Source organism: Microplitis demolitor, chromosome 7 (assembly GCF_026212275.2).
Source record: "Microplitis demolitor isolate Queensland-Clemson2020A chromosome 7, iyMicDemo2.1a, whole genome shotgun sequence".
In the NCBI taxonomy this organism is placed as follows: domain Eukaryota; kingdom Metazoa; phylum Arthropoda; class Insecta; order Hymenoptera; family Braconidae; genus Microplitis; species Microplitis demolitor.
Window position 1 is genome coordinate 1,920,768 of NC_068551.1, and position 15,213 is coordinate 1,935,980.

Here is a 15,213-nt window from a genome sequence, read left to right on the forward strand (position 1 = left end):
AAAAACTACAGGTGCAATTTTTGAATTTTTAAAAATAATTTGTCATTTTTAAAATATTCAAAAATTATCAGGCGGCTAACCAGTATCAATTCGATAGCAAATTCAAATTTTGAAGATTTAAACTACAGAACAAATCAAAATATCAATGTCATAGATTTTATTGACAAACAAAACATTAAACATTTCAAGTTAATTAAAATTCCATAATTTTTTTTTTAATTACCTGTCATATTAATGATAATTTACTTATTTTTATCAAATTAAATTTTCATCAACATGAAATTTAATTTGTGTTTTAATTAATTGTTTTTTTTTTTGTATTGATGTCAATCCCGCTAGGGGCGCTAGTGATTTTTTGTTTACATTCGATTTTGGTAACCATCCAGGTTCGAAAACTAAAACTGTAAATATTTTCTTTTATCTTTTATATATTTTGTAATGACATTGAAATTTCTAATTATAAATAAAACATAATATTCAAATTCTGTAAAAAATGTCAAAAAGTGATAAAGTAAACAAAAGTCAACGGAAAAGAAAACCGGCTACCGATTTAACGAAAGACAATCCCAGGAATTCAAAACGCCGAAAAAAAAGTACTGAAAATAATTCAAAAAATGGGTTGACACTAAATAATAATAACACAGGAAGTAAAAGTAAGGTCTGTAAAATATGTAATCAAAATTTAAATGAACTGAAGTTTCTTGATTCGCTTCCTGAGGATGCTGTTGAGGAAGTGATCGCACTGGCTGATAATAAATTATCCTTCGAAACTGAGATAGATTTTTTGGAAGACTTTAGACCCACTTATAGACTGATGAACTTTAGGTAAATTACACACTAAATTAATTGATGTCTTAATTAAAAATTAATTAATTTTATTTGTAGTGTTTATGATGATGAAGATCATTTATGTAGATTTGATACCGGGTTGATAGAATCAAATGTATATTTGTATTGCTGCGGAGTAATATTGCCAATCCATGACAAGGATCTAGCGAACCCAACTGGTACCTGGACCCAGAAAATAGGCCCGATAAATGAGTGGTACACAACTGGGTACGATGGTGGTCCCTATCAACCCATTTTACTCAGTTCCCCTTACGCTGAATATTATTTGACTTCTCCAGCGGATTCTTACAAACCTTTCATGGATCCAGTTGTTGAAAAAATTTATTTAAGCAAAGTCGTCATTGAATTTCTCACTTCAAGAGACGATCCGACTTACGAAGACCTTCTGGATGAGCTACAAGTATACATATATATTTTTTTTTCTATTAGAGAGTAATTACTACTGATAAAATTTTTCCAGACTGTAAAATTGCCTGAAGGAGTGAGTCTGGCTGAAGAATCATTATTGAAATACGCTCAATTTATCTGTGACCAAGTGACGTCATTTGACGTTAATTCTGCAGAAGATGACAGCGATGATTTTCCACTTCTTACTACATCTTGCATGCGTTCAATAATAAAATTGACAGGTGCTACAGTAGGCAATGACATAAAGCAGACGAAAACCAATGAAATATCTCCAGTGAAAAAAAAGTCAATGCCAAAAATGATCCTTACTAAGCTGGTTTATCAGATAGTAAATAAATTTTTTTCAAATGAAGATGCTAATAGCAAAGAACTGTTTGCTACGAGACAGTCAATGAACTGCGGGACTTGCATTGAATGCCTGAAGCCTGAATGCGGTCGCTGTGCAGCTTGTAGGAAAAAAAAAAAATCTAGGAATCAAGATTCTGTTTGCGTAAAACGGAGGTGTCCGAACAAAGCCATCGAGGCCGCTGACTCGGACACTGAATCTCTGGATAACAAGACAAATTGTTTGAAAAAAATTGAGGGTATTCCTGAGTTACTTGAAAATATGAAAGTACCTTCGAAAAAAGTTAAATGGATCAGTTCACCTGTCAGCGTTACAGATGATCGCACTTATTATGGTAAAGCTGCTGTCAATTCTACTACAATATACATCAATGACTTTGTCAAAATAAAATCAAATAATCCAAGATTTGAAGTGATTGCTAAAGTCGCGACCATGTGGGAAAAAGACGGAGAGCAAAAAGCTCATGTTAATTGTTTTTATAATAGCAGAGACACTATTTTAGGAGATCTTGGTGATAAGTATGAGCTATTTGCTAGCAGTCAATGTGCTGATATATTTTTACAGTGCATTGACAGTCCTGCTGTGGTAAGGAAACGTAATATTCCAGTAAAGTGGGCTGAGTTAGGAGACACTGGGCTCAGTGTCAAAGGATTTGCATCAAAAGAGAAAGATTATTTTTATCAAATGCACTACTCTCCGGAGACTGCCAGGTTTGAGTATTTAGACCTAGATCCCAAGAAGCGTAGAGATTCATGTCTTGTTTGTTTGGGTAAAACTGAAGCCAATTTCCAGCCGAAAGTACTTGAACTAGATCTTGAAAATCGATCTTACGGTGCACTTTTGTATAAAAATGAGAAATACAGAGTTAAAGACGGCGTGTACATCAACCCGGCGGTTGTTAAATTTAAATACAAATTTTCTATCCCCGTTCCTGAGAAACTGAAGCAAGTGGATGAGGAATTGTACCCTGAGTACTGGAGAAAATATGCTACTGGAGATCATGTCAAGGGATCTAATTACGACACACCTGAACCTTTTGCTATTGGATGCGTCAAAGCTATCTGCTCGATGCGTGACTATAATTTGAAAGCTGAAGATATTTATTTAGTTGTTAATAAAATGTACAGGAGTGAAAATACACATGAAAGTACTCGAGCTGCTATGGCAGATATCAATATGTTGTTTTGGAGCGACGAAGAGGTAGAAGTACCTCTGACAGCAATTATGGGCAAGTGTAATATTTTTTACAAGCCTTCAGAAGCCGACGTTAATTTTGTTAATCATCAGTTTTATTTCACGCATGCGTATAAAGCCGAGGAAGAATTATTTGAGTCTCCCCCGGACGATATTAAGAAAATGCTGGAAAATATTTCAGAGAACCAGGAGTCGAAGGAAGTGAAACCTTTGAAGACATTAGATATTTTTGCCGGATGCGGTGGGTTGTCTCAGGGGCTATCAGCTGCGGGAGTTGCTGACGTGCGATGGGCGATTGAGAAAGACCCGGCAGCCGCGAGAGCTTTTGTAGAAAATCACCCAGATGTCAAGATGTACGAAGGAGACTGTAATGCTCTACTCGATTCTATTATACAGAAAGAAAAAGAAAGTTTACCGCAGAAAGGTGACATTGAATTACTGTGTGGTGGACCTCCTTGCCAAGGCTTCAGTGGACTGAATCGTTTTAACGGCAGTCAGTATTCAAATTTAAAGAACGCTTTGCTCTTTACATTTTTATCTTACTGTGATTATTACAGACCCAAGTATGTTGTCATGGAGAACGTCAAGAATTTTGTCTTTCACCACAAAGGATTGATGCTGAAGCTCGCGATGTACTGCTTTTTACAAATCGGCTATCAATGCACATTCGCTATCCTCCAAGCGGGAAATTTCGGTCTACCCCAGTCGCGCAGAAGAATAATTTTACTCGCAGCAGCACCTGGACAGAAATTACCAGCCTTCCCAGAACCTTTGCACGTTTTCAGCAAACGCGCATGGCAGCTAGACGTCGTGATCGACGGGACGAAGTACTCTGGTAATTTTTCATGGAAAGATTCGGCTCCTTACCGTACAATCTGCGTCCGCGATGCCATCGGAGATCTTCCCGCCATCAGCAATGGAGAAAATAGAATTCAAATAAATTATCAAAACGACGTGTTGTCTTCTTTCCAACGAACCATGCGGGGAAATAAAACTACCGGATTTATCACCGATCATATTTGTAAAAAAATGTCTCCTCTTGTAGAAGCGCGGATGTCTTACATTCCAACGAATGCCGGCGCAGACTGGCGCGATCTTCCCAATATTATTGTCGAACTGAGCGACGGAACCAGTACCAAAAAATTAGAGTATCGTCATGAGGATTCATCAGGTAAATTACGAGGAGTATGCGCTTGTGCAGCTGGAGAATTGTGTGATTTAAAAGATCGTCAGGAAAATACATTGATACCCTGGTGTTTGCCGCACACTGGACATCGTCACAACGGATGGGCTGGGACTTATGGTCGTTTGGATTGGAATGGATTCTTTGGTACCACTATCACTAATCCTGAACCTTTAGGAAAGCAGGTAAATTTAAATAATTATTTTACTGTAAATTATTTATTCTATAAATTATTTTGCCTATTACAGGGTAGAGTTTTGCATCCAGAACAAAATCGCGTAGTGAGCGTACGTGAGTGTGCAAGATCGCAAGGTTTCAAAGACAATTATGTATTTAATGGATCTGTTATTGATAAGTACCGACAAATTGGTAATGCGGTGCCTCCACCACTTGCCCAAGCAATTGGTTTGGAAATTAAAAAAGTCCTATTATAAAGTATTAAATTATTTATACTGATTGATTAATTAATTAATTATTATTTAAGTAGAAATTAATTTTGTTTTCAAAAGAGTAAGATATTTTGATAATAAATATATTTAATAATTTATAATAAATGGTATTGATTTTTTTGCCGCTTTATATAATTTTAAAAATTTAATTTAAGTAAATAGAGGGATTTGAAAATTGATGCGCGCGCCGCGCAACAGCTGAGGTACGTGTTCGTGTTCACTCGGTGACGTTGACTAAATTTAATTCTACATGTTCTAATCTTATTATTATATATATATTTTATTTTAATATTAGCAATAAATTTAGGTGATAGTAATTTATTTAAAAAATTAATAATGTGGGCGGATACGGTATTAATTGTATTTATAAGTGTCTGCACAGCTTTGCTAGGAGAAGGTAAATAAATAATACTGAAAGTACCAGTCATTAAAGTTTTTTTTTTAAATAAACAAATAAGAAAATTTTTTAAAATTTCATTTCATTTAAAAAACTTAAAAAATTTTATTTTACTTACAGGTAATTTTTTTATTTGAATTTAAAAATTCTGATGGCTGCTACTTTCAGAATCATGATGAATATTTTTACTTGTCTAAGCTAATTAAGTTTAAATGAATAAAAAATGATTAATTTAAATTAAATGTCATTTTTTTTAAGGGTTGACGTGGCTCATGGTGTACAGAACTGAAAAGTATCAAAAACTTAAAACTGAAGTTGAAAAACAGAGCAAAAAACGTGAGTACTTATAACCTCTGACTGGCAGAAATCAGTGGAATTATTTGATTTAATTATTTGTTGTTTTTATTTTATTTAAATTGATGATTAATTGACTGTTGTCTGCAGTGGAAAAGCGTAAAGAAGCACATGGAGATTCACTGGACAAACAGCAGAAGAAAAAAATAGAAAGAGAAGAAGAGAGATTAAAAAATAATAATCGTGATCTGTCACTAGTTAAAATGAAATCAATGTTTGCTATTGGGTTTGCATTTACGGCATTGCTTAGTATGTTCAATAGTATATTTGATGGTAAAGTTGTTGCCAAATTGCCATTCGTTCCCATCACATGGATCCAAGGATTGTCGCATAGAAATTTACCTGGAGATGATTTCACAGAGTGCTCATTTATTTTTTTGTATATTTTATGTACTATGAGCATCAGACAGGTAATTTTTTATTTTATTTTCAATGAAATCTGCTTGGAAATTAAAAATACCGCCAAGTAATTGAGTTCAAAATGTCAAGAGAAATTTAAAAAATTTTTTAACCCTAGAAGTCTAGATATTTAAACTTACAAAAAGTATACGGTATTTGAATGACAAATTAAATTAATATTCAAATTATTAAATTTACATCAATTATTTGACGGTAGCTGTCATTTAAAGTACGCAAAATATTTATTTACTATTCAATGAATAAATTAATTAGATATGATAAAAAGTACTGCAAAAGCAGTATATTTTTAAAAATAATTTAAATTGCTAAGGAGGGCGATTTCCTTAATTTTAAATTACTAGAGATATTTTATATTTACTTAATAATTTATAATAATTACAGAATATTCAAAAGTTACTTGGGTTCGCGCCATCAAGAACGGCCAGCAAACAAAGCGGAAGTATTTTCGGGCCACCACCTCAACAATTCAAATAAAAATTTTAAAAAATGAACAATCAGAACAAAAATCCTTGTGAGATAATTCCCGTAAATAATTTTTTAAGTAAAATAAATTTATGAAATATTAATTGATGTACTTTTTTAATTGATACAAACATTCATTTTTTTTATCTACTTTAATAAAACCTTAGAATAATTAAACAACTTTAGATCTCATTTCTTCGTATGTGATAAACCGTTCAAAGTTCAATCTGTAAAGATCAATTGTCTTGTAATTTGTGTTTCTGACGTACTCAGTGATACCGCGGCCCACTGCGGGGGCTTGAATGATACTTTGTTCACCGAAACCAGTCGCGAAGAAGATGTTCGAGTACAGAGGATGTGGACCGACGACCCCGTTCTCATCAAAATAATTGTAATCGTAAAATCCAGCCTTTGAAGAAACTAATTTACTGTTTTTGAAAGACGGTACTCGTTCTACCAGCGAAGGTAAAATTTCTCGTTGGAAATAATTTTCATCATCAAGTAAATTTTCATTACTTATGTCTTCCATTGTCTCAATATTTTCCTTCCGAGGAATTTTACTGGCCATGTAGAGATTCGTCAAGTTCTCACGTCTGAAGAAACAACCAGACGTGTCATTTACTATCGGAGTATTTAAATTCGGGCCTTCTGGTGCTTCAAAATAACACAAGTGCCTTGGTCTAGAATATTAATTAATAATTATTACCAAGAATTACTTAAATAGATTTAAAATTTTTTAATTACCTTGGAATTACAGGCAATGGTACTGAACGTACACCACAAGTTCGTCCAATTTTCATAAGACTAGAGATATGTCCGCTTTGAGAACCAGCAGCAATTACAGCTACAGCGAATTGCATGACTTTTTTTTCACCAGCTGCTGTCTTCACCTATTAATTAAATTTAAATAAATAAAATTAGTCATTATTGTCATATAATAATAATAATAATAATAATAATAATAATAATAATAACAATAATTAAATTAAATTACTAACAACAGCATGATTAAGTTTACTGTATAGATCAGCAGTCGAGGGTGAAACGACAGTGAAATTTGGAACTTTACTAAAAATGAATCCTTTGACTTCCGCAGTAACAATTTCAACCCCAAGAGCTAAACATTTGTTTCTCAAAGCTTTCAACAACGCATAGGGATTAAATGAACCCTCTTTTTCAGCCCCCATGGTACCAATTGCTATTCCTTCGGTGTTGAGCCACGGGAACATGCGTTGCAACTGTGTTGCAGTGTAAATGGTAGTCGAAGCTCCCATAGAATTTTGTAGTTTCACATTTTTCATGAGTCTCTCAGCGTCCTCGTCCTTGGCCAGGATCAAATTTCCATGGGGCCTGAACTCTAGATCTATAGGAGGTTTCTGGTCAATACCCAAGTATTTATTCACATCCCGGATAAATTCGGCACCGAAAAGAGCCATTTCAATGTTCTCTTCTAATGCGTACTGCTGAGTTAAAGTGCTGGCTGTCAAAATCATTGGCGATGTATATTCTTCCTAAAATATCAATAAATAATTAAATTTAAATAAATTTTTTAATGATACTGAAGTCAGCTGACGTAAGCAGTAATTTTTGGAGTACCATCGGTTTATCTTCAACAACGACAACTTGAAAACCGTTTCCGCCCTCTTTTTTCATCCAGTAGGCAGCACACATTCCCATTATGCCGCCGCCGATTATGAGAACATCAAAATGAGTTGGGAAACCAGTCGAATCTATTTCCCATTCGTCCCAATCTGGAGGTGTCGGCTCCTTCCAAAAAAAAAATTGCTGTTTGATATCACGAACTTCTTTACCCATCACCCGCATAGTTCGTAATACTGGATGTTCCGGATCTGGTGCTGTCGTCCAGTAGTCATCACCTTCTTCATCTTTTTCCAGTTTTGCTTTGTAGTCTTGATCTTCATTGTCCTAAATTAAAAATAAATTAATTAATAAATAAAATAAAATTTAAAATAGTAAATTCATTTACCTTATCGTGAACAATTGATGAACTATGAAATGATCTAGAGTTTCTAGTAAATAATTTACTACTACTACGAATAATATTTCGTAACATCTTAAGTCTATTTATATTTATGAATTTTAAATTTAATTAAAAGCGACTTTTCATTATTTTTTGATAATTTGATCAATTTATTTGTCAACAAATAATTCTTTTCAATGAGATTTTTACTGTAACCTCTTGTGTATTCACTTGGAGAAGCAAAAGAGAGAAATTAAAGACCACGTGGTATGCGCAGAAGATGCGCGGGAAATTTTTCAACGTAATAATTTTGAAATAATTTTCGAGGGCAGTTACATGAAAGATTCTGAGAAACTTATTAATAATATATTTTATGAATTACAACTTCCATATACTTTTATCAGAAAATTGTATTTCTACTTGTCAAACAATGATTTAGAAAAAATTATTCAACCCTCACATGAAAAAAACAGGACACGACATTTAATGAACTTTCAACGTAGAACTGCAAGAAGAGAACCAAAAACTGTTTAGTCTCCGGTAGAGAGACCTTATACATACAGCTATAAGAATCTATAGGATCTTTACAGCAAATGTGTCTCCTGATTAAAAATAATTAAACTTATAATGTAAACGAAACCCGATATTGGCATTCAAAACTTTTACTGTATTAAGAATTATATTTATTATCTGTATTTAGTGATATTTATTACGAGAGATTGTAAGAAATGTAATTACATTTAAAAAAATAGTACTCGATTTCTTATTCTTCATCATCATTCCACTCCTATAGATTTTATTAGATTATTATTATTATAGTATAAAAAAAAACTCTTATTACAATGACTTAATAAAAGTATCATTGAACAGATTTAAAAAATTAATTCTGTCATTGAGTCTTTAGCATATTATTTTATTTTAATTTTTCAAGTGTCCAAAACTGGCCCTAAAATAGCCAAGAGTGATACCTCTGCCCTATATTGAACTGAGACACAAAAGTCAATTTTATTAAAGACAATTATATCTGATTTCATAAATTAAAAATTAAATGAATTGGAATGAACTAAGTATAGATTGGAATATTTTTATACTTATATATAAAGTACCGGTTCTAGACACCGATATCAGTTTTGGACACCAATAATTTTGATAAGACGATTAATACAAAGTAAAAACATCACTGATGTTTACATCTTATCTATAAATACTTTGATTACATTTATTAGTAAGAATATTTTTTATACTCTTCAAATGTCAAATTAAATGTCCACAGATGCCGTAGTCTCAAAAATCGCAGCCTTTATTCTAATTACTTTAAAATAAAGTATTTGAATATTTTTAAATACTGTGTATTTTAATACTCTAGTCTAGCGCGACTTGTTCAGAAATTCATTCAACAAAAATACTTTTCATGTAAATATACTATCTTATAAATTAATATTGTCATGTCTTTATAAATAAATTCACTCTGCAGTCCTACTCTAACTCCATCATATCCGCGTAACTACACATTTTTTTCAGTATTTTAATATGATCATCATTAGCAACTCCGTATTTCTTTTTAATCAAATGATCTTTCAGAGAACTTTTGTGCAATTCCTTATTTGCGATACTGATTTGCATCCTTACTTCTAGCGGATCTACCCACAAGGTATTGCCGAAATGTAAAACGACCTGAAGAATTTAAAAAAACGTTAGTCCATATTCAATAAAGAATTTTAAAATAAAAATAAAATTCATCGACTTACTGTTCCTCGTAAAGAAGTACAAGGCGCTTCTAATTGTTCAGTAAACCAACTCATAGTACATTTATTAGCTCTGACATTCCATTCAATTTCTTTGTCATAAGGGGAAATGTTTGCCAAAAATACTTCGACAATATGAGCTGGAGCTTCTGCTAATTCTTTTGGCATTTCCCTCAATCTGCTCACCTGTAAATTAAAAATAAATTTATAAATTTCATTCATCTATTATTAATTAATAAAAAATATAGTAACTTACATTTTGGTGTGCATAAACATAACCCGAATCAATATTTCTCAAATCAACAACCAGAGGTTTGCCATCGTCATTTTTTTTCACAACATTAATAATCTGGACACGACAATACTCGTCAAGTCTTTCATCATACCCGTAAATTCCGCCGACTTCGACAGTGTGACACTTGCGCCGATTACGCATCGCTGCAAAATACTGATATACTTTTGACTCAATTTCCACGTGCGCTGCCGCTGAAACCATGTGCTTATTTCCCTGGCTGTCAGTGTACTCTTGTATCTTTGCCGAAAAATGCGTTGCGTCATGGACATAAGTAATTGTCATTTTAACTTTGTCTCCAATGGTCACTGGTGTCATCGGAGTATCAACTTCAGCAATGAAACAGTGTCTGAATGTGCAGGCGTTCCCTTTCTCACAGTTTCCAAAGGCTTTTATGTTATCACAAATCGGATAATTTTTTTTCTGACGTTCCAAGTTAACGTAAACGCGTTCAAATGCATTCTTCTGCTCAGCAGACAATTTATAACCAGATCTTTCAACTAGATTTAATATACTACGCAATTGTATGTCATTAGTTTCGTCAATAAAAATAGTGACCTCAGTGGTAGGGGATTTTTTTCTCAAGTTAGTCATGAGAGTTGAAAAGCGGAATAGGAAAGTAGACTTTGTCGGCACGGCGATTGAGTAATGAATCAGCCAGTCGACATCTGTTACTTCTAAAATCGGCAGAGCTCTATCAGTACAAATCAGAACCTCGTAGTTTCCTGCTATTCCTCTGTCCCATTGACCTTTAGCATCTACGATCTCAGCTCTGACTACGTCTTCAGGAACATACAACGTGCGAATATTTTTACTTGACAAATAATTATTAAGCTCATGAGCTTCATCACCTTCTGCACAGACAATCATTGTCTTAACTAACAAATAGTTTTTCTCCAACAATTCTTCAGTCTTGACAAGTTTCTGTGCTTTGAGAATCGACCTAGTTCTCAGTTGGATCCCACAAAAAATCGTGGCGTCAGCAAATGAACCGATGCAGTAAAATGGATTCTTAAAAGCATTCTTTGTAAAGGTTCCAAGCAAACTAGACCATTGTCTGGCGACGGCTATCGTTTGCAAAGCCATCAGTCGTGAGCTCTGAGCTTTTTTCTTACCAAAGGGTGTATATTTCTTCAACAGAGGAATCAAAGTGTCCACGTGCTTTAGTAATAAATCATCTAGATGATCAATCACCAGGTGATTTATGCTGCTGAACTTAACCGGCGCTCCGCTGTTCTTATCTTCGAGGTAACGGAATAAAAAGGCCGGGGTCGCGATAAATATATGACATCCATTATAAACTTGGGCTGTAATTGATCGATACTCGCAGCCATTGAAAGCTCCGATTATCTTTATGTCGCTGAAGTCGGACAGAATTAACCGGAAGTGTTCTTTGATATACAAAACTTCTTTTGAAGACGGGCACAGAATTAATGCCATCGGTTGACCATCTTCTTGGTACTGTCGTGTTGTGACTATCATATTGGCAATTGGTGCGACGTATCCGAAAGTTTTTCCACTCTTGGTTGGTGCCACAGCCATAACATCTAGCCCTTTGTTGATAGCAGGCCACATGTATGACTGAATATTTCTTAATCTTCTTACTGATAATTTGTTCAATGCATGATGAATGTTTTTAGTAAATTTAGCAGAAGCTATATCAGTTAAACGGTTACAGGACTCATTACTGCTGACCAGAACTTCTTCAAAACCAACTCGTTGCGCTACTGAATTAACTGAAGCGGATGTGGAATTAGAGTCAGTATTATTTCCTGAATCTAATGCTGGTGAGCTGATTGATTTTGCTGAGCTAAATGAATTATCACTGCTCTTGACATCTAATAAATCTTCATTAACAAAAATTGCAGTGTGCGCTTTCACAAGCGCTTTTCTCAAAAGAATTATTTGATTTTCAATTATCAGATACAACTCCCCGTATTTTTTTCCCGTTCTTCCAATGGCTGAAAGTTCAAAGTAACACTTTCTAGATGCGCTTATTAGCTGCTTAGCCAAATCAATCGCTTCGGGGCACCAAGTCTTCTTAGCAAGAAGATCTACACCATCATCATTGCAAGATTTAATCATTGCAGGTATAATTTTGTATAAACTGACTGATTCAGTTAAATACTGATCAGGAATATCATCCTGAGTAATAACAATAAATGCCTGCCTGCATAATTTAAATGTAACGCCATAGTCAACTAAAAATGCTGAATATTTGAGCGTATCATAATTAAATCCAGTTATTATGGCCCGAGAGTACCATGCTGGTAAATTAATACCATCAGGAGTATTTCTGTCAATTATTGTGAGCTGTATAAACAAAATTTAAAATTAATTGAGTCAATTTAATTTTAAATATTGGCTAACCAGTATCATTTGATTTTAAAGAAATTAAAAAATTGATGACTAAATACTTACAGTACCAACCGCGAGTGGCTTATCATTAACATTGTCTTCAGACTTTTTATATTTTTTGGCAACAACTTTAAGCTTCTCAGTGATTAATTTAAGTTTTTCCGCCACATGGGTCACATCTCTAATAAGTATTTTATTTGGATTTGTTATTTTTTCTACAGTTACTTCGACAGCATTCGCCGGAAGTTTATGGTTTATCACAACTGTAACATTAATATAAACATATAATATATACACACTTAATATATCATCATTGAATTTATACTGAGAAGTAGTTGAGTCAGAACAAAGAATTATTATATATTTATATATTTATACATACCCATGATAAATAAACAGACGAAAAGGTTAACGGACGATTAAACAAATACAAGTCAAAAAATTAAAACATTTAATGATCCCGCTTTATTTTAAATAATTTTTTTGCATTCGGTTAATAAAACCGCGGCAGTCTCTTTCTTCTCAGACGTCAGACACGAACTGAATTAAATATTATCAAAGACCACATGGTCCGAGTCCGAACGGTAGAGATGGAGATGCAAGACTGAATATTGCGCGTCATAGTGCGCACTGTTTCCTTTTATCTTCAATTTATTATTTAAAAACTACTTTATCATCAACAAAGTGCAATTACAACAGTCGGTACTTATTCGACAGATTGATGCAAAGGAGGCTTTAGATATCGACACTTTCGCTGACAATTGTCATTTTTTTAAATTTTTGAATAAATAAATAAAATTTGAGTAGAATAAAAATAAAAAAATGCGAACGAATATTTAAAAAATGTTTTCTCATTTTTTCTAATTCCATTATTTTAAATAATTTATTTATTTACTTAAAATTTGCCTCATATATGAGTGTGAATGTAACAGACCTGAGACAATTTATGAATTTTAAATAAATTAAAATAACTAAATTTAAAAAAATGCGCGTGTCGATTTTTCATTGGTTTAAATATGCATTTTCTAATTTTTATTTTCCGTACATTCCATTTTTCAATTCAAAATAATCCCACTCGTCTGCTACACACTCGTGATACTTTATAGTAATTTCAAGTATTATAAATAATTAGATTTATTTTTTTATGTTCAATGTTTTAGCAATTAATTTTTGAAAAAATTACGTGATATATTTATTAGAAAAATGAACAGTTTAATAAAAGACATGATAATATTGAATTTATTTATAAATTTTTATTATGACCAAATATCAGTATTTGACACAAGAAAGTGATAAATTACTTCTTCTTGGACACACCAACAGTACGACCACGTCGTCCAGTTGTCTTGGTGTGTTGACCACGGACACGGAGACCCCAATAATGACGAAGACCCCGGTGGGCACGAATTTTCTTCATACGTTCCAAATCTTCACGCAATTTTGAATCCAAGTTGGAACTTGTGAGCTATAGCCAAAAAAAACAATAAATTAATATCACATATATATTTTTTAATTAAATTAAAAATAAGTAAATAGGTAGTAATGTTGCATGCTGATTTAAATCATAAGTTGTACTCAAACAATCGGATTTATTATTCAAGTAAACTATAATGCAGTTTATCTGGCATAGATTACCAACCAAATGATTAATTTAAATTGAATCAACTGGTCGTGTATCTATGCCACGAAATTAAATTTTCATCGATAAATAATAAATTGTCAGGTGATTAATTACCTGGGAGTATTTTCCATCAACGATATCCTTCTGTCTGTTAAGGAACCAGTCTGGGATTTTGTACTGACGTGGGTTGGTCATGATGGTAACGATTTTTTCGACCTAAAAATTAATTTAAAGATTAATAAATTTAATTGATAAAAAAGAATCAATTAAATTTTTGATAAGTGTTTTTTAAATTACCTCTTCTTCAGTACATTCTCCAGCACGTTTTGTTAAATCAATATCGGCCTTCTTGATGACAATGTTGGAGTAACGTCTTCCAACTCCTTTGATGCTGGTCAACGCGAACATGATGTTGCGGTTACCATCAATGTTCGTACCAACGATACGAAGAATGTGCTGGAATTTTTCTGGGATTATGAGCGACTGCAATTAAAAAAAAAAATTTAATTATTATTATATCAACCAGTAATTTAATCTCTCAACTAAATTAATTAAAAATAATTCAAATTTGAAAAAAAAAAAAAAAAAATATTTAAAAATAGATTCAATTAAATTTTTAATCAAACTTTCAACTTGTAATTATTCTATTCATTAATATCAAGTGCAATTATTCCCGAATTAAAGTCGCTCTTTTATCAGAGGAATCATAACCTCAAAGCCGCGTGACAAATTAAATTAATTTTTTCCCCGCAATAACAAAAGGAAAAATATAAATAATTAATTCAATTTATGGATAAAAATATGAGCTTTCATTTTATGTCATTTTTTGGGGTTTTATTGTAAAGATTTAAATGATATTTAATAAATAAATTAATAAAAGAAAATGTGGCTTACCATTTTGCAAGGATGTCAGTCGGAAAAGAGATCGAAAAACATGTGGTCCTTATTTACCACCACACAGAAAAGTTCTGGTAACTTTAGCGCCATCTTTAGTAATTTTTAAAAATGACCAATTGTCGTTTTTATTTTATTGGTATCGTTTTTGAAATTAGTCTTTCATGTAATATTAAAACAAATAAAATTTTAAATTTATAAAAAATTTCTAAATTCATTAACCATGTAGCAGAAATTTGCTGTCAAAAATATTTGCAAAT

The 15,213-nt window shown here is 32.7% G+C and overlaps 5 protein-coding genes across 5 annotated transcripts; 2 read left to right on the forward strand and 3 right to left on the reverse strand.

Moving 5' to 3' along the window:
• Positions 1-372: 372 nt before the first annotated feature.
• LOC103570996 (DNA (cytosine-5)-methyltransferase PliMCI) lies at positions 373-4,545 on the forward strand. The gene is made up of 4 exons (XM_008548944.2): positions 373-825; positions 886-1,249; positions 1,310-4,165; positions 4,229-4,545. Exons 1-4 carry the CDS (start codon positions 494-496, stop codon positions 4,412-4,414), a joined length of 3,738 nt encoding a protein of 1,245 aa, XP_008547166.2. The 5' UTR covers positions 373-493; the 3' UTR covers positions 4,415-4,545.
• Positions 4,546-4,649: 104 nt separating this feature from the next.
• Positions 4,650-6,166, forward strand: LOC103570997 (calcium load-activated calcium channel). The gene is made up of 4 exons (XM_008548945.2): positions 4,650-4,826; positions 5,085-5,162; positions 5,271-5,590; positions 5,982-6,166. Exons 1-4 carry the CDS (start codon positions 4,766-4,768, stop codon positions 6,072-6,074), a joined length of 552 nt encoding a protein of 183 aa, XP_008547167.1. The 5' UTR covers positions 4,650-4,765; the 3' UTR covers positions 6,075-6,166.
• Positions 6,161-8,282, reverse strand: LOC103570998 (FAD-dependent oxidoreductase domain-containing protein 1). The gene is made up of 5 exons (XM_008548946.2): positions 8,050-8,282; positions 7,659-7,988; positions 7,061-7,573; positions 6,807-6,952; positions 6,161-6,742 (listed from the first exon to the last, which is right to left on the reverse strand). The coding sequence occupies exons 1-5, from the start codon at positions 8,134-8,136 to the stop codon at positions 6,235-6,237; spliced, it is 1,584 nt and encodes a 527-aa protein (XP_008547168.1). The 5' UTR covers positions 8,137-8,282; the 3' UTR covers positions 6,161-6,234.
• A 523-nt stretch (positions 8,283-8,805) lies between these two features.
• On the reverse strand, positions 8,806-13,022 carry LOC103570999 (putative ATP-dependent RNA helicase TDRD12). Its single transcript, XM_008548947.2, has 5 exons — positions 12,821-13,022; positions 12,502-12,701; positions 10,045-12,393; positions 9,792-9,974; positions 8,806-9,717 (listed from the first exon to the last, which is right to left on the reverse strand). Exons 1-5 carry the CDS (start codon positions 12,822-12,824, stop codon positions 9,520-9,522), a joined length of 2,934 nt encoding a protein of 977 aa, XP_008547169.2. The 5' UTR covers positions 12,825-13,022; the 3' UTR covers positions 8,806-9,519.
• Positions 13,023-13,671: 649 nt separating this feature from the next.
• Positions 13,672-15,041, reverse strand: LOC103571000 (40S ribosomal protein S18). Its single transcript, XM_008548948.2, has 4 exons — positions 14,954-15,041; positions 14,357-14,542; positions 14,174-14,275; positions 13,672-13,903 (listed from the first exon to the last, which is right to left on the reverse strand). The coding sequence occupies exons 1-4, from the start codon at positions 14,954-14,956 to the stop codon at positions 13,736-13,738; spliced, it is 459 nt and encodes a 152-aa protein (XP_008547170.1). The 5' UTR covers positions 14,957-15,041; the 3' UTR covers positions 13,672-13,735.
• Between the last annotated feature and the right edge of the window lie 172 nt (positions 15,042-15,213).